This window comes from Pyricularia grisea (assembly GCF_004355905.1).
Source record: "Pyricularia grisea strain NI907 chromosome Unknown Pyricularia_grisea_NI907_Scaffold_1, whole genome shotgun sequence".
Classification (NCBI taxonomy): domain Eukaryota; kingdom Fungi; phylum Ascomycota; class Sordariomycetes; order Magnaporthales; family Pyriculariaceae; genus Pyricularia; species Pyricularia grisea.
In genome coordinates this window covers 5236662-5257083 of record NW_022156716.1, presented here as the reverse complement: position 1 = coordinate 5257083, position 20422 = coordinate 5236662, and the positions used below count along the sequence as shown (strand labels likewise).

Here is a 20422-nt window from a genome sequence, read left to right as displayed (position 1 = left end):
GTTGGGTTGGTTTTTGGTTGGTATTAGACCCCTTTGAGGCGCGAGCTAATTAACTGCTTGCTTCCTTCCCCTCATTTTTGGGTGAAAATCTGTACCGGTACGGAGTATGCACAAGATTGCTACTGCACTAGCCCAGCCTGGACCAAGGGTAAATCCTTGTGTCGGTTCTTTTCCAAAGCCAGGCAAGGCAACCAGGTACCACCATGCAGCTTTCTGGTCGACCCCGGCTCCAGCTTCCGTGGGCCGAATCCAACCCTACCTGCTTACTAGTAGGTAGGTACCCAAGTACTGTATCGAGTAGCACGTACAGTACCTCCCTGGCTGCCCACGTAGTACTTGGTAGGTATTGTACTGTACTGCCAGACCTGATTAAACAAAAAATCATGCATACAGTACAACCCCCCCCCCCCCCCCCCCCCAAAACCATCCAAAACTAGGTAGCTAGGTACATAGTAGATTTAGAGATTGGGTCTTTCCTGACTCTTCAACATTCGGGTTCGCTTAAGCTCCTACCACGTAGTGGATCTGATTGACGAACGGCATGAAAAAGCTGAGCATAACCGACAAAACACGATAACTCCATCAAGCGCCAGTAAACCCCGGTCTTGCCGTTTAGGAATTAAATACTGTACCGACTACCATTGATTCCGATCTACCTGCACTTATCTGTGGGTATGTACCTTAAGTAGCTAACGGTGGCAGTTAGCTATTGCACGGATCAAGCGGGGGGCCGTTCAGCACACCGCTGTGCAATTGAATTGGTACCCAAGGGATGGAAAAAAAAAAAAAAAAAAAAAAAAAAAAAAAAGAGGATTGGGCCGTGACTGCAATTACTGTACCGTAACGACAAGGAAAACAGGAAAATGAGGGGTCGTGTGCTGCATCTGGCTGGGGGAGGGAAGCGCTTTGACGTTACCACTCACATCAGACCGAGACCACACCTTTTTTGCCCTTGGCTTTTCAGGTCATCCCCTGCAAAGGTGCGACTGACCAACGTCTTGGAAGACAAGGGTCTGGGGGAAGCTTCCGGTTTGGCTGCGATCTTTAACCTCGTTCGCATCGCCTGTTCCTGGTACCCAATCCAATGCAGCTTAAGTGGTAGTCCGCAACCTATAGGACCTATCTAGTCTCCACTCCCCAGTAGATGATGTTACTCACCTTTACTACAGGGAGGGCACTGCTCTACAATTGTACATACAGTACTGTACCTAGGTAGGTGCGTAGTATATGCCCGCCCAGACATGGATTTGTTTCCGTACCTAGGTAACATAATGGCTGATGTGACAGCTGAGCCACCTACAATACTGTAGTACTTCGTAAATTATTGATCATACCCAGGCAAGACCCTTTCCTTCTTCAATTCATTGGCATAACTGATTATATTAAGTAACATCCTACTTCCTCTTTGCGGCAATTTTCTTCCGGCGACGGTTGTGTATCAAAAACCAGAATGAACCTCGGCATTCCAAATCCAAATCCAAATTTAGAACTAGACTAGCAGCAACACACATCATCATTACAGTACCGTACGAGAGAGAATAAGGAAACAAAACTCGATCCGCATCAGTGTTTGAAGTGGAAAGAAGAAGAAAAGGTTACATTTCCTCATTGGTACAAAACTCGGTACAATAACGAATCTCTACCATAGTAGCCCCTTGGAGACGGGGAAGGCTTTCCGATTTCTGCCGTGAAAGTGTCCGATAGGACCGATGAGTACTCAGATCCATAATGCGACCAATAAACCTTGCGTTCAAGCGGAACCACTACAGTAAAAACTAGGGAATACTTCAGGGAATTCATGGTTCGTCCCGGAGCTTTCCATGTTCTGGAACACATATACTGGTACAATCAGAGAAGAGTACTGCACATCACTATGTACACGTACAGCAACACCCTGTAACTATGTGAGGTAGTATCTTGATCGCTACCAGGGAACGTACCTATTACGTATCCCCCTTGTCCAAGATCCCATTCCGGCTGGCTGCAGATGCAGCACGGAAATTAGGAGTATATATCGTACGAAGTAGCATTTATTTAGGTACCTGTACCCAGTATTTGACCCCATCGCCGAGACTTGGTCAAGAGTCTTTCTCTTTCCCCTTCACAACCGACCCAGTCCTTCATGCTGCCATCCGGAACAGATCCGCGCGCCTCCTTTGCTACTTCGTACTCTCGTCAATCGTGATCATAATGGTGTCTCCAGCCTATTGTATATACGCCACTAAGCGAAAGTGGAAGGGGAGGGCAAGGCCTCAGATTCCAGAGCTTCAGTCTGGAACAAAAAAAAAAAAAAAAAAGACTGGTACCCAGGTACAAGTCAGTGGATAATGCCTGTACATCAGCTGAGGGAGGCGACTTTGTTCGCTTCAATTCAAGTTAATCTAGAAAAATTTGTCCTTCTTTCCTTTTTCCTTCCTTTTCCCTTTGTGGAATCAGACTTTTACCGTCCTCCACTACATTTTACCAAACTGGCAAAGTCCCTTTCCCCGCCTCGCCACCCCTTTAGCAACCTTTCAGGTATGATCGAATGGTGATCCACAGATAATCGTGGTGTGATGCTGGTGGCTGTACATGTATGTGTTGCATACTACAGATGACAGCGAAGGACACACCCCGAGACAAATCAGTCGCTCATACAAACTCTGCATCCAATGAAACGAGACTATGAAGACTTGATTTTGATCCTTGCTGGGTATAGTAATAAGACGGCTTGGGTGGTTACACATGAAGTACGAAGTAGCAGTGCCTTTTTTTTCATTTTTTTTTTTCCATATCTACACACTAAGATACGCACATACAGTACATGCATATACCACACATCGCAATAACGACAAGCATATTTGCACGAGAACGCCCTCGTGTATCCTGACGTACAAGCAACGCCACAATATATCGGTTGTCCCAAGAAATAAAAAGAAACAAAGGGATGGGACGGGAACTGGCTCGGCATGAAAATCTGCATCTTCCTTGCCCATTGACGTTATGATCCTCACAGGCCGAGGTTGTTTCAACTTATCATCTAGGCTAGATAGATTGGGTCTGGGCAGTCTGACCAAGGCAAGAAAAATCAATTGCTTTTTTCTTCTTTTCTTTTTACTACTTCATGTTTTTTTTTTTTTTTGTACTCTACCGGTTTGAAGTCTATATCTCATCTGTACCTTAAGCTTTTATGTGTACTCATAGCACCCGCTTCATCCAATTTAAAGCGGACAAAAATCTCCGGTGCTTTTGTGCTAAGGCAAGTGAACCACTGGTCTACGTACAAAGGTTAGGCTGTTTGATGGTGGCTTTAAGACTCAATCACTATGAGCATGCAGGTATAACATGTAACCACCACCAACAAGACAACACAAAAGTAATCTCCGTTGCAATCCGAAACACCCGCTGTCCACCCTGTGATTCGTTAAGCCTGGTGTGGAATATAGTCGTAGAAGTGAACTAAGACAAATGAAGAATCCAAAAATACTTGAAGGGGTATCGGTTCATCGCGCCACCACAATCGCCACCACCACTGCTCAAACTCTAGTGCTCCCCGCACTTATTCACCTACTACAGTATTCGCTTTGTACGTAGACCTATTGTCCGTCAAACAGATTGGCAACGCCTTCCAAGTCCGGTGTCTTCGTCCGCTCTCCCATATGGCCCTGCGCAGGAGCCGTCATGAACTCTTGTGCCATCTTGCTCCGTCCCGACTTCTTACTGTCGTTTCCACGATCGGCCCGCTGGAGCTTCCCTTGCTCAGACACGCTGACACCCTTGAGATCCTTGAACAGGTCGAGTACCATTCCGCGCTGCTGCCTCACATTTGACCCGGATCGAGTTATGTAGCGAATAGCGTGATCGATATCAGACTCTTTGAGCCCTGGCAAAGAGAGCAGAATCCCCCGAGGCGTTGACGTGAGAGGACAGTAATGCGCCAGGATTGTTGCAATCAACATTGCCAGTTCGCGCTGGAGATCCACAAAGTAGGGTTCGTGCATCGAAGTTATGCATGCTATGAGGACTTCTGACGAGATGAACTCACGAATCGCGCGTGCCGTTTCCTGTGGGATTGGAAAGTCGTCAGGAACAAGGCCCCTAGTCGGCACTGCCGGGGTCTTTCCATCGTTGTTGTTTTCCTGAGTCCCCCGATCTGGAGATACTGAAAACTCGGGTATGATATATCGGAAGACGCGCAGCACAACTCCGCAGCATCTTGTGTCACGCATACGGATGCCGTGTGCGCAAAACAATAGTAGAGGCTCAACTATAACCGAATGCATCAAGCAGAATTTCCGCAGTGCTGGATATTGGTTTGGGTTTGCCAGGGGAGCCCCGTACGCATCGGAGTCTGTTTCGTATCCATGTTTAGTATTTTTCCACACCCTTGCCGACTTGCTCGAAACCGCGTACAAAGAATTCAAAACTTACTTGTTCTGTGAGGGTCCAGGAAATCGGCCACCATGACAACAGCAGTGTATGTCAGCTGCCTCAAGATGCTCTCGTTCTTCATCTCCTCGGTCAGCGCTTCCCCAGCTGCCTGTACCTCAGATTGGAAGCCGAGTTTCTCCCACTCTGTGTTGATCTTGTTATCAATTTGCTGGAAGCATGCTGCAAGAAGCGGTGGTAGAAAGTGCTCCCGCAGCTGTACAGGACAGTGGTCGACAAGGTACCTGACCAGGTTCAGCAGGTTGATGATCTGATGTGACGACAAACAGACAGAGTCGGCGAAGAGCGCCAGCGAAAGTGGACCTGGTAGCTCATCAAACCCGTAGAACTGAAGGTCTAGGCGGCTCATGCAGAATAGAATCGCGTAGCAGGTGTCGCGCACCACCCTGACGGCGCCACGGACAGTTGACGCGAGTCCTTCGAGCGTTCCCTTTTTGTCAACCACCCTGGCATAAAATTCATCCTTACTTCCCTCCGAGATGCCTGCTTGCCAAAATCTGTCGGCAAGCACGCGGCCAACAATGGATTTCATTTCCTGTGGTAGGTTTGCCCAATTGTTGTGGTTGTGGCAAGCGTGGGCATGTCTGTGTTCGAAAGCCAATGGTGTTAGCAGAAGGGAGCCCGGTCATGGCGGTGGCGACCTTTTTCAAACTAACCTCAGCATTTGCAACAGATGAGGGAGGATAATCGGAAAGCCTTCTTGCCAAAGCTTGCAGGACGCTTCATAAGGTGCGGACCCCTTGTCGAGCTTTTCCACCGAGTAGGTTAGGAAAGTCTTGGTCGGTCGAAGTGGTAGCATCTATTCATGGACGAAAAGTCAGCTGACTGATATCGACATGACCGAGGCGATTCTGTAAACTGACCGTTTGCCGCTCTTCCAGCTCAGCCTGAAGTGCCAATCCCTCTGCGTCCAGTGGCACGGCACCCCAGTCTGCTATCTTGTGAACCTCTTTACTTGCCAAATATCTCTGGGCCTTGTCCAGAGCCATCGACTCGCAAAAGTTGCTGTAAGACGACAGAGCCTGACCCAGTGCTGGATTACTCCACTGAGCCAGCACCGGGTTGATAAATGGCTGCAGGCGCATGATCCTAGATTCTTGGTCAATCTTGGACGCGCGATGAATGATAATGAAAAGAAATGATTGATAAGCGAGCTGCCTTTTGTCGTCGAGTGTGCCTGAGGATATCATCTCCTTGACTTTCGCCTCGATATGGCTGTATACTTCGAGAAGCTTGTCGGGCATCTTCGACGCCAGACGTTGAAGCTCCACCATGCTTTCTGATTGAAGGTCCTTAACCGATTCGTTGAACAGCCGGTATTCAGGTTGTGGGTTTGGCCAGGTGACGAGAATATGCTCGAGTACCTGGAGCATAAATTCTGAGTTTCTGTCGAGGGCAGTTGTAGAAAAGGCGACCAAAAGCTGTAGTATCCGTTTCCGGATCATCGGATCCTGATAGTGACCTGTGTTAGTCCCCTTTCTTGGACTATCTTGCAAATGTGCTAAAAAAAAAAAAACATACCTCGAACTCCCTTTTAAGCAGGCGATTACACCATCCTTCGAAGCTCTCTTCCAAAGTTGTCTTTCGTTGTAGCTGTAAAAATTGGTAAGTCAGTACTTCTCAAGATCCGTGGTTCGCAGTTTGGTACCTACATTTTCTGGTATGCTTAAGTCCATGCTCTGTCGCCACTTAACGTAGCCCTTTAGAGCCGACTCAATGACAGTAAAACGAGCATCAACGGTTAGTGCTTCCATCGAGTTCTTGTTGTACCTCGAAGCTATGGAATAATATGTTAGTAACCAAAGATGTCTATTATGGATCGATTTCAACAGACTTACGATCCAGAGGCGCCTTGCCGTTATACAGACGGTCAAGGACTTCATCAGCCTGTCCAAGAATGTGCTGAAGAGCATCCACGAGCTTCAATTGCACGATGCTCTCAATAACTTGCGAGCAGTACCGACGATAGTTGCCCAGGAAAGCATGCCTTTCAGGAATTGTGTCGGTGTCTTCCATAAGGAACGTATATGTGGCGTCTCTTGTATCTTCTGGCAGGTGCTCATATTGGACAAGTCGCGAGCTGCAAACCTCGAGTAGGTGGCCAACAAGAGCTGTCTCGGCTATAGAAGCTCCAAAATCAGGGTTGTGTAATAGTCGTGTCCATGTTACAAGAACTGGTATCGAAACAACCAGGCTCTGACTTTGGAGGATCAATAGCAAAAATTCAAAGAACCCTTGAAGCTCGATATCTGACGGGAGACATTCCATTCTTCTATCCAGGTAGTTTCCAAGAGAAGAGACCATCTAAGGTAGTATTACTGTAAGTCTGCTGCAGCATAAATTGTACTGGGCGATCACCGAAAGCCTGGGTAGCCTGGGCATACTTACTTCTGAAAACTTTTTGGCAAACTGGTATTTGTCGTCATCAATATCTTCCGGATCGATGGCGGAGGACCACTCAAATAACCTCCTGCCCAGCTCCACAAACTTCGGATCGTACATAGGTACGACTAGGTTCACAAAGTCATCGTCGACAAAGTTGTTTCTGCCGTATAGAGCGTGCATTGCCTCGAGAGCAGCCTTGATGGTAGGTTAGCTACTATCCTTGAACAGGATGGATATCAAGAAAACGAGGCTGCTTTCTGGGATAGGACAGCGACAGACTCTACCAGGGCGAGGACATACCTTCTGAAGCGCAACGTGAGATGCGGCAAGACCATTGCACATCAGCCCAACACAGCCCGAGCTCGCCAAGGCCTGTGGTATTGCCCATGGTATAACTGAGTGTAGCACCGACAGCGATTTTATGGCGCAGGTCCGGATATCATCATTGTTCTGTACGTCTCCAGCCAAGCAGTCCCCGAGCAAGCGTGACACGCGTATGATCCAGCCATCCTCGCCAGCCCTGATATTACTGACGCTAGAACGTGAAGGAAACTGCTCGGATAGGACTGACAGCGGCGTGAAAATATCGACGCAAATTTTGGATAAAGTCGCCTCACGCATAGCGACGGTCGGGTCGTCGCCCGAAACACCAAATATCTCATCCGACAACGATTCGAGTATGAAGAGCACGAGCTCCTTGTGGGCGGTCGGGCCGGGTATGTTCCACATCGCCATGAGCAGATCATCCATCTCGGTCCAGTCCGGTCCCCAGCACCGCTTTGCTATTTCAACCCAAAGCTGTGCGACCTTGTTGCGGATATAGAGGGGGTCGTCCCGGCTGACGTTTTCGGCCAACTGAAGCACCCAGCTTCGCAGATATCCAAGCTGCTCTCCCGAATAGTCCCCCCACTTGTGTTTTATAGCATGTTCGAGAAGCGAGAGGCCGTAGTGGCGGATGATGGGCTCCTTACCCTTGACCTGAGCCAGATTAAAGCCAACCGACGGAGACTGGTCGAGACCCTTGATGCCCTCGAGAAACTCCTGAGCTTCTCGGCGGGACTGGTTGCTCGAGTGAGGGCTGTATATCAGGTTGAGAGCATCGTGAATTTTGGGTAGCACTTCGGACTCTTCAGTGGCACCACCGGCCATGGCCATAGCCCCATTGGAGGGAAGGGCTGCCATGGAGGCCACGGGGACTCGAGTCGTACAAAAAGGTTCCAAATGGTTCTCTCTGCGAAATCAAGATTTGTCTGAAGCACTGGGGGTATGCTGATGTCGACCTTGGTCTCGGCCGTCTTTCTCGAGCAATCGTCGCGCTGCTTGGGTGATGAGCAAGAATGGTAGCAGGTTCGGTCAATAGCTGAGAAGCAGTGACATGATGTCTAATGGTATCGGCAAGGCGGAATATCTTAGTAGAACGACTGGGTCGCTATTCTTCGCAGTGCAGACCAACACAGCTGGTTGCTTAGGCAGCAATGTCACTGGCAGCTATGGTGAGGCGACGAGCTGACGGTGTTTGCGGTCAGAGGCCTCGGGACAAGCAGTCGTGCACAATATTTGACGAGCCCAGAGATTGATTGACAGGTCAAGGCACACTTAATTGTTGTCGAAAGTCTCCGAGCGGTGTAGCAGTCTTTGTAGCGTAGTGCGGCGTGAGATAGCAATAACGAAGAGATGAATAAATTAGACCGCGCGCAGCCGCAGCGTCACGTCTTTTGCGTTTGTGGTCGCGCTCCCGCCTCACAAGTAACAAGCCCACTTTAACAGCTTCCTGACTCCCCCCACCTAGGCGCCTTACCCAAGGAGGTTCTTTAGTTTTGGAACCAGGTTTAGGTCTCCAAGCTACCCGGAAGTACCTACACCTATTTACCCTAGCTACCGATGTGCATATCTCATGCCTAGGTACGAATGTACGAGGAGCAAACATTGTCTGATTTGTGCACTCGAAAATGTGTTTTTTTTTCTTCCATAGGCTGTACCAAGTGGCACCCTACATAGATTCAGCGACTGAGCAGATGCCTGCAGAAAGATGCAGATGCGCTGCACAGACCTGCCCTGGTTGCTGGTATCTAGGTCCCCGCAACGGATCTCTGCCCCGCCTCGCTTGACGTCGCCGTTGATGTGGCTGGGCGGAAGCTCCCACATGGGCATAGCTCAAGGTTAAATAAAAGCCACTTTTGCCAGGCCCTTACTCCATATATTCTTGCAGATTCTGTAATTTATACGATGGGTATGGATACGGATGTCCTTTTTATTGCTTTTGTCTTCCTGAGATTATTTGGCGTAATCTCCCTGTTTCTTTGATTCTCGTTCCTCAAGCAGGATTATATATATTGAATGCACATTAATAACATGCGACATACGTCACAACTCGCTGTCTCACCATCGAAGCTGAACCGAAGAGTTTAGGAATCTAACAATTGTTTGCAGTCTAGCCGATTCTAGGTGTCCTGTGCTATGGGCCCCTTCATTAAACAAAACATGTAATACAATATCAACACCACTGTCAACGCCTCAAATGCATATGCGCCTGTTGGAACTGGTGAATGAGACCCAAAACACCAACCTCAGTCTCTTGAGGATTGGCACCACTGTTCTCTCTGGAAAGTGTCTTGGTGGGCGACGTCTGCCATGTAGACTCGTCCAGCGCACCTCCACTTTCATCTATGTCTTCGTCGCCTAGCTTTCCAAACCTAGGATCGTCTTGGCCATCTTCAGTAGCCGCCTCCTCGATTATATCTCTATCGCTCATGTACCCGCCACGTTGCGGTACCGCCATCTGGCGTGATCTATGCATGCTCCGGCTGCCAAACGCACCGGGAGCGGGCTGGTGATGCGGATCAAGTAGAATAGACGCCATGGGTGACGGCTGTGGCAGTGGGGCCCTGAATTGAGGAGCCCTGCCCTGTGAGCCCGGAACTTGCACCCCGCTGCTGCGTCCACGATCCCTCATCATACGAGAATGCCGCATGTCAGCAGCTAGTGTTGGTGACTGCAACCCTGGGAAAGATGGCGGATGCTGAAACTGTTGCCGTGACCCAGGCAGTTGATTGCCCGGCAGGCCAGTCTTGGGGTTGATGACGTAGTGGTCCAGGAACCCATAGAAGGATGCCGCCATCTTCCCATGTTTCGTCGAGTAGTATTCCTCTCTGTTGTCAGGCGCATCTGCAGCAGCTGCCTGTTTCTGATTCGTGTGACCTTGCTGGAAGTTGAAGACGGAAAAGAGACATACGTAGCCGAGTCCATCGACATGTATGGTGAACTCTCTGAAAAAGTCGACAATTTGATCAGTTGAGTTTGGCAGACTGACCAGGAGTACCAGAGGTGTAAGTAAAATGCTGAGAATCTCCTCAAGAAATATCTGAGGTCTCGGCTTGTAAAGCTCTGAAAATTCGTTCTTGACTTCCGTACTGTGGAGCCTGCCACGCCAATGGTCCGGCTCGTAATGGGTGAACTCAATGATGCTCTTCATAGCGAACTCGGGGTCATAAACCTCATTGTCGTCCGAGATATTGCCTCGAGCAACCGCCCATAATGTGGCCAGTATTGATACATAAAACAAGACCGATCGGTCTGGCGTTATCTCGAATTGCAGAAACGCCTCGGAGTCAAAGATTGTAGCTAACCCCAATACGGCGACGATGGATCCGCTGATAAACGATACTGTCCGCGCCACTTGCTCCGTCTTTCGTTTAGGGAACATATCAATATATCGCTTTGCGAATGGATGCGACATATTCATTCTATCGTTAAATAGATGGTCCAGTTCGTTGAACTCCCTAAACTTCCACTTGGCGAGAGAGTTGTATGTCCTAGCGCCCAGTGCTCCAGGGTCGTTTCGGAATTCCTGCACAAAGCACCAGCTAGGTCAGCACAGTCATCCAGGGCGGATATGAGTAGGCCAAAACCCCCAAGCATAAAGCAGGAAGGGGGCACCTACATGGAAATACGTGAGAAAGTAAACCAGGATCAAGTACAAAGCGATGAATGGCGACATGACGAAGATCATCAAGCCAGCGAAAAAGAACCGTGACTTCAGCTTCTGGCTGAGCTGTCTCCTGCGACTAGCTTTGAGAAACTCAGGGTTGACTTGGCCTTGACTGTCAAAGACAAAATCTAGAATGCTGAATGAAATGGCCAAAACAACACATTCCGACATGTGCTGCTTATTTCGGAAAAAAGGAAGCGGTATGGTTAGGTCAAGAACGTCCTTGTTGAGCATGGCAATCATGAAGTTTTCTCTTCTCATGATTCGGTTTGCGATGTCGTGAGCGTCCAGTCTCTCTTTGGACTGGCTCCCGATCCATGCGCGCTGAACCCTAGTAAGATTACCCGCAGTCCTGGGGTGTGAATCTCTAAGGGCCATGATCCTTCCAACGACATCTTGCCAAGAGACTGACTGCATGTCGGCCTCGGGTATCTTCAAGAGATGGGTATAGAAATCTCGCAGTTGCCTCAATTGTCGCAGCTGAATGACAAGCCCGAAGCACCTGCATATGAAGTAGATGGCAAACAGCCAAAGTCCAACGTTCCACACCAGACTCATGTTCTGGGTGCACTTTGGTATGGTAATTTCCGACAGCGCTTTGCTGTGCGGAATTTTGTGATAGTCAACACACTGGGAAAGAAATGTTAAGAAAACGGCGACAAATGCGGCGTTGCTACGGTCAATCAGCAACATGTTCAGCGTTCCGAGAGATATTGTCAAAAGCAACCAAAGTTTCACTTACACCAGCTCAAGAATGCGCTGCACGATGATGCACCAAAAACCTGCTGCTCGGTAGTAGGCGTATACATCTTTGATAAAGTTATCGAGATTTGAGACGTTGACCCATCTCCACATTGCCTGCTCGTAGGGGTCTCCAGCCATCAGACCGACTGGTGGCGGTTCAGACCGTCCTTGACCAGCTCTGCCTGAAAACGGACCATGAGGCATAGTGTCATCATTGTGAAGTCGCTGTTGGTGCCGAGTGGCTTCCCATTGCGCTTGATTCTGCCTAGTAGATGGTCCAGGGACTGCGCTTGGGCGGGAATGTGATGGTCCAGCTCTTGACGGCGATAATAACGGGTGCTGAGGAGCCCGTGGAGTTTCCACTAGCAGCGACTCCGGTACGTCGTTATCTACGTCGTCTTCCACGCCGGCACTCAACCAGCGTGCGGTGTTGGCTTTCTGGCCGCGGCGATGGACCGTGTTCGCGCCGGCAACATCGCCTCGGGAATGAGATATGTGACTTTCGTCTCCTGCTAGGCGCTCTGCCTCTTCCAGGTCATAGTCATGATACGATCGGTTCAAGTTCTCCTCGTCGATATCGATACCGGAGCGAGCCTCGAGGTCTGCATCAGGATCCGTCTGCCTTAGGTCTTCATAAAAGGACCTGCCCCGGTCTTGTGGCACAAGACGAGAGAATATATTGGAAGCCATAGTCGGCGTCGACTATCGGAAGTCTCAGGCAGATGCGAATGTCATCGGGGGTCCTCTTCGATCGAAAGTGGAGGTGGTGGAGGTGTTTGCCTTGGGAGACGTCCCAGGTCAGCCGGAGAATGAACTACAGATGGTAGGCGAGCGTGTATGGCTCAAATGTGGTGTACATGGGAGAAGAAATGAAGAATCAAGCAAGATGTGTACCTTGGGTAAGGTAGGTAGGTAGCCTTCCTGTTTGTTGCCCTCGCCTACCTCAGGTAACCTGGTGGTGGGATGCACGCACAGGCAAAAACGGTCGCCAAAGGTGTAGTTGACAGCCGGGGCTGCAGAGTGCACTACCTACATGCTTTGAAGATGAATATGAGAACTTGAGGCAGGGTTTATGCGATTAGAGAAAGTGAACAAAGTATGAGATGAAAGACCAAATGCTAGGGAATCATGTGTTCTGAGCCAGCATCATCTGTCTGTCCTTCGCGTCGGGATGGGATGAGTTGGACGCGCCAGATTCGGACAATCAATCACCACGGGCGGGCAGTAAGTGTAATGACGGACAGGCGCATGACGTGAGTGCCGGCGGATTCCCTTGCAGTCAGCTGGAATGGGCAGCTGATGGGTGGAGCAAGTCCCCAGCGGGACAGTTCACCGCCCGGTGACTTGGGGTACTTTGTATGTACTGGAGCCCTGTGAGGAGTAGAACATCCCCATAATTGATGTAACCCTGACCCTGACAAGACAACGATTGTGCTCAATCAAACAAAGCCTAATTGTCCTCCACCACTAGGTATTTAGTTCAGTTCGAGCAAGCAGCAAGATCCATACGACATCAAGCTATCCAAAGAAGAGTTTGCGCCAACGGGTCCTTGTCTTTGTTTACCCTGGATTATGGCTCATTGCAGCTGATAGTTGTCGGTGGGACTGTACCAAATAGATGTTTGCTTCACTTTCCCCGGTGGTGCACTGAGCATTAAGCGTTGTACTCAACCAGGATCGATATGACCCTGATTTGATAGGACCATTGGCCATTGAGAAATCGGCCTTAGATGCCTACTTCATACAAGCTGGCCACAGAGAATACGATGGCTAGCGCCACCTTGAAAGAAACAGACATGACCGGGACTCTGTCACCAGTATCTCCACAAACGACAAGCTCGCTCAAAGGCCTGAACACGCTCTCTTCAAAGGTCACCTCGGTGCTTTCAACTTCATATGCCGACTCGGAGTTTCGAGATGCTCTATCCCTCTTGGATAGTCGTGGCATTCAAAACACCGCTGAGGCTCGACGACGCCTCCGTTTGGATCTGCAGAGGGAAGTTATTGACAGCAATGGCGAGATAATCGATGAATTTGGTAGAGTTGCCGATGTATGTCTTGAGGTCTTACATACTCCCATAGTGGACCGCTAGTTCCGCCGCATGTTGAGCAAAACCTATTGCGGCGAACACATTCAACTAACTTGACTGGCATAGCAACTTCGCCGCATAGGCAACACGCTGGAAAAGCTCAATAAGAGCTATGCCGAGATGAAAAGTAAAGTTACCACAGCTCACGAGTGCACCTCTCCTGTGCTACAAGAAGCGTCAACCTTGATTGCTCAAAAACGGCAAATAGAGACAAAGCAGCGGCTTCTCAAATCCTTTTCTGGACACTTCTTGCTTCCCGAGGATGAGGTTGCCATCTTGACACTCACGTCGGAGCCTGTGGATGACCATTTCTTTAATATACTCGCCAAGGCCCGGCGGATTCGCAAGGATTGTGAAATCTTGCTTGGTTTTGAGAACCAGACTCTAGGTCTCCAGATAATGGAACAAACCTCGAGGAACCTGGATCTTGGATTTCAGAAACTGTACAGATGGATCCAACGGGAATTCAAGACCCTGAATCTGGAAAGTCCCCAGCTAGGCTCTGCTATTCGCAGGGCACTACGGGCACTGGCCGAACGACCGTCACTATTCCAGAACTGCCTTGATTTCTTTGCCGAAGCACGCGAGAACGTTTTGTCGGATGCTTTTTTCACTGCTCTTACAGGCACAACGTCTGGGGGCACAGTCGACCACTCGGTAAAGCCAATCGAAATGGCTGCTCACGATCCGTTGCGATACGTGGGCGATATGCTCGCATGGTCTCATTCGGCCACTGTCAGCGAGAGAGAGGCACTTGAAGTTCTGTTCGTTTCTGACGGCGATGCCATTGCCAAGGGGATACAGTCAGGCCGGGATACCGAGGTGTGGCGTCTCGTTGCAGAAGACGGTGAAGAAGCACCAGAGTTTGACCCCATCAAGGCTCTAAACGAGCTGGTGGACCGCAATGTCTCCGGCGCTGCTCGCTTTCTGCGGCAAAGAGTCGAGCAGGTCATCCAGACGAACGAGGAGACAATACTTGCTTACAAGCTAGCCAATCTGCTAGGCTTCTACCGCGTCATGTTTGCCAAGCTCCTGACCGAGGAGTCGATTCTTGTCGAATGCATCCGCAATCTGGAGGCTGAAGCCTTGAGACAATTCAGGTCGTTGATGCGAGACTACATCGCCAACTTGCAAGGAGAATTCCAACATGTCCCGCCGACCCTTGAACCGCCAGACTTCCTTATGCCGTCGCTACAGCAGCTTGATGCGATAATGAAAACATATGAGACATCCTTGACTGCGTCAGGGGATCGTGAAGCAGACTTCCAGCCCGTCCTTGCCGAGGCCCTGGATCCTTTCATTGCTGGTTGCAGGAACATAGGCAAAGCCTTGGAGCCTCCCAGTGATTCGGTGTTTCTGATAAACTGTCTCATGGCTATCAAGAGAGTGTTGATGCCGTATGACTTCACCAAGGGCCGAGTTGAAGAGCTCGGGGAAGAAATTGGCCGGGAGAGCTCCAAGCTGTCCGAGAGTCAATACGTCTTTTTCAGGGAAGCATCGGGGTTGGCTGAGGTCTTCGACGCAGTAAAACCTCTAACGGACAAACCCGAGGATGTTGAAAAGGTCAGAACTTTGGCACCGTTGGCACCGGCGGCTCTAGTGCAAGCTAGCCAGCGGCTGGATGCTTTTCTACCGTCTGCACTACTGGATGCTCTTGAGAACATCAAGTATCTTCAAGACTCTGCCATGGCTCGAAACATTACTGAGGAGGCTGCTGAGAAGTTCTGTCTGGATTTTGAACACGTGGAATACATACTTATGTATGCTGATGAATCGGCGGGAGAAACACAACAAGCGGAGCGAAGCAGCGAGGATGACTACAGTGGGCCTCAGCTATTGCGGACACTTTTCCCGCGAACCACGGGGGAGATACGGGTACTTTTGTCATAAGGAGCATTGGTGACATGACAATCAGATGGCACGTCGACAGCGATTTGTCTCTTCAGTTTCTGAAATTATACTACTGATCATGATCACAAGCAACTTGGACAATGAATTACATACATGGAGCCCCCCCATTCGACCCTAACCCGCAATAACTTTCCAGCCCCCTTCAAACCTGCAAATGCACGCAATGTACCCATAGCTTTGCCTAGTGTGCCCCGCTAATGCTGCTTAGCACTGGTACTTACGTCACTTATCCCGTCGTTATTGCCGCGGATTGAATGGCTTGGACCAGCCTGGGCTGCGGTCACTCACTTCCAAAGTGGCGGGCGGAACCGACCTCGAAAAACAAGGTACCCAAAGTTCGCATCAGCAAAACGCATGTTCCGGTTTGTAGCCCAGTGAAATGCCGGCGTAGACATAGCGACAAGATCCGCACACGTTAGGTGCCTTGGCTTTTTCTAACTAACTCAACGTCATGTCATGCTGAATGAAAGCTAGCTAGCCTGCCTGGTGCACAAAGAAATACATTTTCCATTTGTCTACCCCGCCGTTCAGAATCGAACTCGCACTCGATCGCATCCCTTCCTTCTTTGACACGGTCGCATATCCAGCGATGCGCGTCAAACGACGCCTAGCATGGATGTAGACAGCCCCTTCAGAGACCTCCTCAAGACCACGTATGACGAGTGCTTTAGTGAGGCCCAGTCAGCTGTGACGCTGGAAGAGCAGGATGCTATAGCGCCAGCAGACCAGCGCTGGCGGGCTGTGGTCGGTCGCATCAAATACCTGCGGAGCCTGCTGCCGCAGGAGTACACATTCAAGCATGAAACAGACAGAAATGCCATGAAGGGCCTCCGGGAACTCGAGCTAACTGCACAGGAGCATCTCGATCTCCACGAAGGCCTGCGCCTCTCTCTGCAGAGCTTAAATCTCAACCAGCCAGCCGCGAGCTCCAACCGCTCCCCATGTATTGAACAAGACGATGGCCTTGCTTACGGTGAGGCTTATCATTCTGTTCCGCGGCCACCATTGCCTCCACGGGGAACATCCTCCCCGGGTCATTCGACCGCTGCAGTCGTCGACAGCAGGTCAAGCTCTGATGTGGAGGCCATACCGCCGCATACCGACACGCCAACACTATCTTCCTCGTCGGCTAGCAAGCTTCCTCCGCCACCGGCTGCTGACAGGAAGTCGGGGCGTTCAGGAAGCCCGGGCAAACACAAGTTTAGGACCACATTGCGAACAGGAAAGCCGGGACTCAGGCCCCGGAATGCTGGTCCTACTGCGCCTGGGGCCGATATGGCTGCCGCAGCTGCGTGGACCTCAAAGGACTCGCGCACCTACCGCGAAAGATCGCCCAGCAGCGAAGGCTCACCTAGGGTGGCAGCGGCGGGAGCGCGCACACAAGCGTACCTGGCATCTTTATCCTCTCCAACAGATCAGTACACAATGCGATTTGATCGACATACGCGGAGACTTGTGCCAAAGGAGAAGTCGAGGGCTGAGGAGAGGTCACACTCTTCGGAAGCCGCCGATTCTGCCGCAGCGGCAATGAGGAACATGTCAGAGTCGACAAGGGGATCTGGTACTGGGAACGGGGTAAACGATTCGAACACGGCAGCCACTGCTCCAGCTCTCGCAAGACAAGCTGCAAGGAGGAGTGGTGAAGTTGTGACAAGCTCAAGGACTCGAAGGTCCGCCGATGGTTCGCGGCCATCATTGACTACTGTGTCTGCCGGCGGAGCTGGTAGATCATATTCGGGGAGCTCTCGGCGTGAACGACGCATGAAGGAAGAACCAATAACGCTTGCCAGCAATGGCGCAAGCACTAGAACTCAGGATGAGAAGATGCCGGCATCTACAGAAGGAGGAGACGCAGAAGACACATGCGAAGATCCTAGTTCTATGACCTGGGAAGCTAAACGAGCATGGGTGCTCAGAAACATACCTCCAGGAGTCGAAGGGCCCACGGCTGCGCAGATTCTGGACGAGATTGATCCAACCAAAGACGTGGTGCATTGGAAAGAAATTGCAGGACTCGATGAAGCCAAGAATGCACTCAAGGAAGCCGTGGTCTACCCGTTTCTGCGACCAGACCTATTCAAAGGTCTTCGTGAACCCCCTCGAGGTATCCTACTGTTTGGGCCTCCAGGAACCGGCAAGACAATGCTCGCGCGTGCCGTGGCCACCGAATCCGAAAGCACATATATCGCCGTTACGGCCAGTACATTAAACAGCAAATACCTAGGTGAATCCGAGAAGCACGTTCGCGCCCTCTTTACTGTGGCCAAGATGCTGGCCCCAAGCATCATATTCATCGACGAGGTCGACTCGGTATTGTCAAAACGCTCGAGCTCCGGAGAGCATGAGGCCAGCCGGAGGCTCAAGACTGAGTTTTTGATTCAGTGGAGTAGCCTGGAGAAGGCAAACACGACTGTGAAGCAGCTCAACGGTGGAGGGAGTGGTGACAACAGGATTCTGGTTTTGGCAGCGACCAACCGCCCCTGGGACCTAGACGATGCCGCAACACGACGATTCGCCCGACGCCAGTATATTCCGCTCCCCGAGTCCGAGACCAGAAGCGTACAGCTGCAGAAGCTACTCGAGTCCGAGTTAAAGCACTGTTTGACAGAAACCGACGTCGAGGAGCTCGTGCGGCTTACAGAAGGTCGGTCTGCCCCCTTATCTTGAATTTCGACGTTTCTTCTTGCTGACCTGGGCGCAATTTAGGCTATTCTGGTTCCGATATTACGCATCTGGCCCGTCAGGCCTCTTATGGGCCTCTGAGATCGCACGGCGAGGCGGTTCTGCGGATGACTTCGGAAGAGATCAGGCCTATAGACATGTCGGACTTTGTGGCATGCTTACGTACTGTTAGACCAAGCGTAAACCAGAGCAGCCTGAAGCAGTTTGAGGAGTGGGCGAGACAGTTTGGGGAGACCATCGGATAGACCAACCATTGAATACTTGGACACATATTGGTTGAACAACATAGGCTGTCAAAAAGAAGCTGCACGTGGCCTTGTTTGCTTGTTTATGATTCTTTTTTCTTTTTTCCTTTTTAGGTTTCATCCTGTCAGACCACGACTGTTAGAGTATCAAGGCATCATTGGGGCGCAAACATGATATCGACTGAATCGACTTTTCATGCATTTAACTCATATCTCCCAAATCAATGTTTTTTTTTTTTTTTTTTTTTTTTTTTTGGGACAGGTTTCGTTATGTCATCATGATTTGTTGTCGATGCAATCACTTACGCAAACCTGTTACAAGATGAGTTCTTTAAATCTATATTTACACAGAGGTATGATACAGTTTATCTCATGAGCCAGGCTATTGGGTTCCTGACGATGAGCTCTTATTCTCCAACATGGGCTCTGACCGTCCTTATAAGGTCTCTCGGCCCCATTTGCTACACTGCAGGCCACACTCCGTACCCTGCGCATTGAGCAACCACACCAACGTCGCACGATCCGCCCAAGAATTTTCGAGAGTCAAGCCCAGAGGAGGGCCACCTGGGTGGTTCTTTTTTTTGGTTTCCTTTTCTTTTCGTCTTCTTCTTCTCCCTCACTCTACAACCTATGACGACTCAGTCTCGGGAGCCTCCTTTGCGGCCTGCTCCTCGGCGGGCGGGAGCTTGCCCTCCTTCTTGAGCTTCCGTAACCTCTTCTCCTCCTTGGCGGCGGCATACTTGGCATGGGTCTCGGCCTCGATGGCGGCCCTCCTCTCGACCTTGGCGGCGCGCTTGGCCTGCGCCTCGGCTATCCTCTCCTGGAGCGTCGGGACGGGTGGGCGGGACTCGGCGGGCGTGGTGGCGGCGGCGAGGATGGAGACGATGACGTGGCGCTTGTGTCGAGACGTCGGCCAGCCGGGAGATATCTCGACCACGTCGCCCGTCAGGCACGAGTTGTTGGGGTCATGGACCAGGTGCGTCTTTGGTCTGTTGAAGTACTGTTTTTTTGGAGGGTGGGAATGCAAAAGTCAGCAAGAAGAAGTGAAGGGATTGTAGAAAGTATGGTTGCTGTAAAGGCCTTGAAACCGGTCCTATCATCACTCCTCGGAGCCTCTGTTCTATATCCCTTTTAATTTGCCCATGGCTTTACACAAGATGGCATACCTTCTTGATCACGTTGTTGTATATCCTTCCTCCCACGCGGACCTTCACAGTCCGATCCATCAGACCGGCAGAGACGACAACGCCAGGAATCTGACGGAAGCCACGCTTGGCGGCCAACACAAATTGCTCCGACATTATGGGTGGCTCTGGGGCTCTTTGGCCGTTTCGTTTCCTTTATTTTCCTTTCCTCGAGAGTGAGTGGTCGAACAAGAATTTTTTTTTTGTTTTTTTTTTTTGGCTTCTGCGGAGCTGGCAGGCTCAATTCGGGTGTCGACTTCGTCTTGAGCTGGAATTATTTATCGAAGCTCAAGTTGCACGTGGTCCGACTATTCGTAGTTCGTTCTATGTCGGTCGTCGCGTTTGCGTCCTCAACCGCATGGGTTTGTCTTGTTACCGTGCAAGGAACGGTGCTGGGTAAATTTTGTTGCGATGCCGCTCGCGACAGCTCCGCAGCGTGGATCCACGTTTGGCCAGGTGCTTTCTAGCCTGACAAGGGGCTGCATTACATAACCTACCCCCTGTCAGGTTAGGTAGACAAGGTATCTTAATTACAAAATCTTCAAGCGCATTTAATTTAGCACCTTCACAATCGGGCTTATTAGCTTTGAAGAATATCAATTTTGTAGAACATATATTTTTCCTTTAGCTTGGTCATGGGGTTCAACGCTTTCAAGTGCTACCTCTCCAAATATATACATTACTTGCTGTACTCAAACCCCTACCTCGAATTACCTACCCTGCCCTTTTAGGTACCTTGCTCGTCCCTCCTTACTGCTGACCATC

At 50.3% G+C, this 20422-nt stretch overlaps 5 protein-coding genes across 5 annotated transcripts; 2 read left to right on the top strand and 3 right to left on the bottom strand.

The window, feature by feature from the left end:
* Positions 1 to 2806: 2806 nt before the first annotated feature.
* PgNI_01610 (uncharacterized protein) lies at positions 2807 to 8446 on the bottom strand. The gene is made up of 9 exons (XM_031121681.1): positions 7114 to 8446; positions 6817 to 7008; positions 6267 to 6732; positions 6081 to 6205; positions 5950 to 6021; positions 5292 to 5879; positions 5085 to 5227; positions 4411 to 5012; positions 2807 to 4330 (listed from the first exon to the last, which is right to left on the bottom strand). The coding sequence occupies exons 1-9, from the start codon at positions 7993 to 7995 to the stop codon at positions 3576 to 3578; spliced, it is 3825 nt and encodes a 1274-aa protein (XP_030987621.1). The 5' UTR covers positions 7996 to 8446; the 3' UTR covers positions 2807 to 3575.
* A 784-nt stretch (positions 8447 to 9230) lies between these two features.
* PgNI_01609 (uncharacterized protein) lies at positions 9231 to 12701 on the bottom strand. Its single transcript, XM_031121680.1, has 4 exons — positions 12440 to 12701; positions 11544 to 12325; positions 10754 to 11474; positions 9231 to 10660 (listed from the first exon to the last, which is right to left on the bottom strand). Exons 2-4 carry the CDS (start codon positions 12233 to 12235, stop codon positions 9320 to 9322), a joined length of 2754 nt encoding a protein of 917 aa, XP_030986259.1. The 5' UTR covers positions 12236 to 12325; positions 12440 to 12701; the 3' UTR covers positions 9231 to 9319.
* A 475-nt stretch (positions 12702 to 13176) lies between these two features.
* PgNI_01608 (uncharacterized protein) lies at positions 13177 to 15525 on the top strand (the record flags this gene model as incomplete). Its single annotated transcript, XM_031121679.1, has 2 exons — positions 13177 to 13596; positions 13702 to 15525. The coding sequence occupies exons 1-2, from the start codon at positions 13276 to 13278 to the stop codon at positions 15523 to 15525; spliced, it is 2145 nt and encodes a 714-aa protein (XP_030986258.1). The 5' UTR covers positions 13177 to 13275.
* Positions 15526 to 15854: 329 nt separating this feature from the next.
* PgNI_01607 (uncharacterized protein) lies at positions 15855 to 18673 on the top strand. The gene is made up of 2 exons (XM_031121678.1): positions 15855 to 18190; positions 18253 to 18673. Exons 1-2 carry the CDS (start codon positions 16159 to 16161, stop codon positions 18471 to 18473), a joined length of 2253 nt encoding a protein of 750 aa, XP_030986251.1. The 5' UTR covers positions 15855 to 16158; the 3' UTR covers positions 18474 to 18673.
* Positions 18674 to 18754: 81 nt separating this feature from the next.
* PgNI_01606 (uncharacterized protein) lies at positions 18755 to 20047 on the bottom strand. The gene is made up of 2 exons (XM_031121677.1): positions 19640 to 20047; positions 18755 to 19473 (listed from the first exon to the last, which is right to left on the bottom strand). Exons 1-2 carry the CDS (start codon positions 19772 to 19774, stop codon positions 19102 to 19104), a joined length of 507 nt encoding a protein of 168 aa, XP_030986250.1. The 5' UTR covers positions 19775 to 20047; the 3' UTR covers positions 18755 to 19101.
* Between the last annotated feature and the right edge of the window lie 375 nt (positions 20048 to 20422).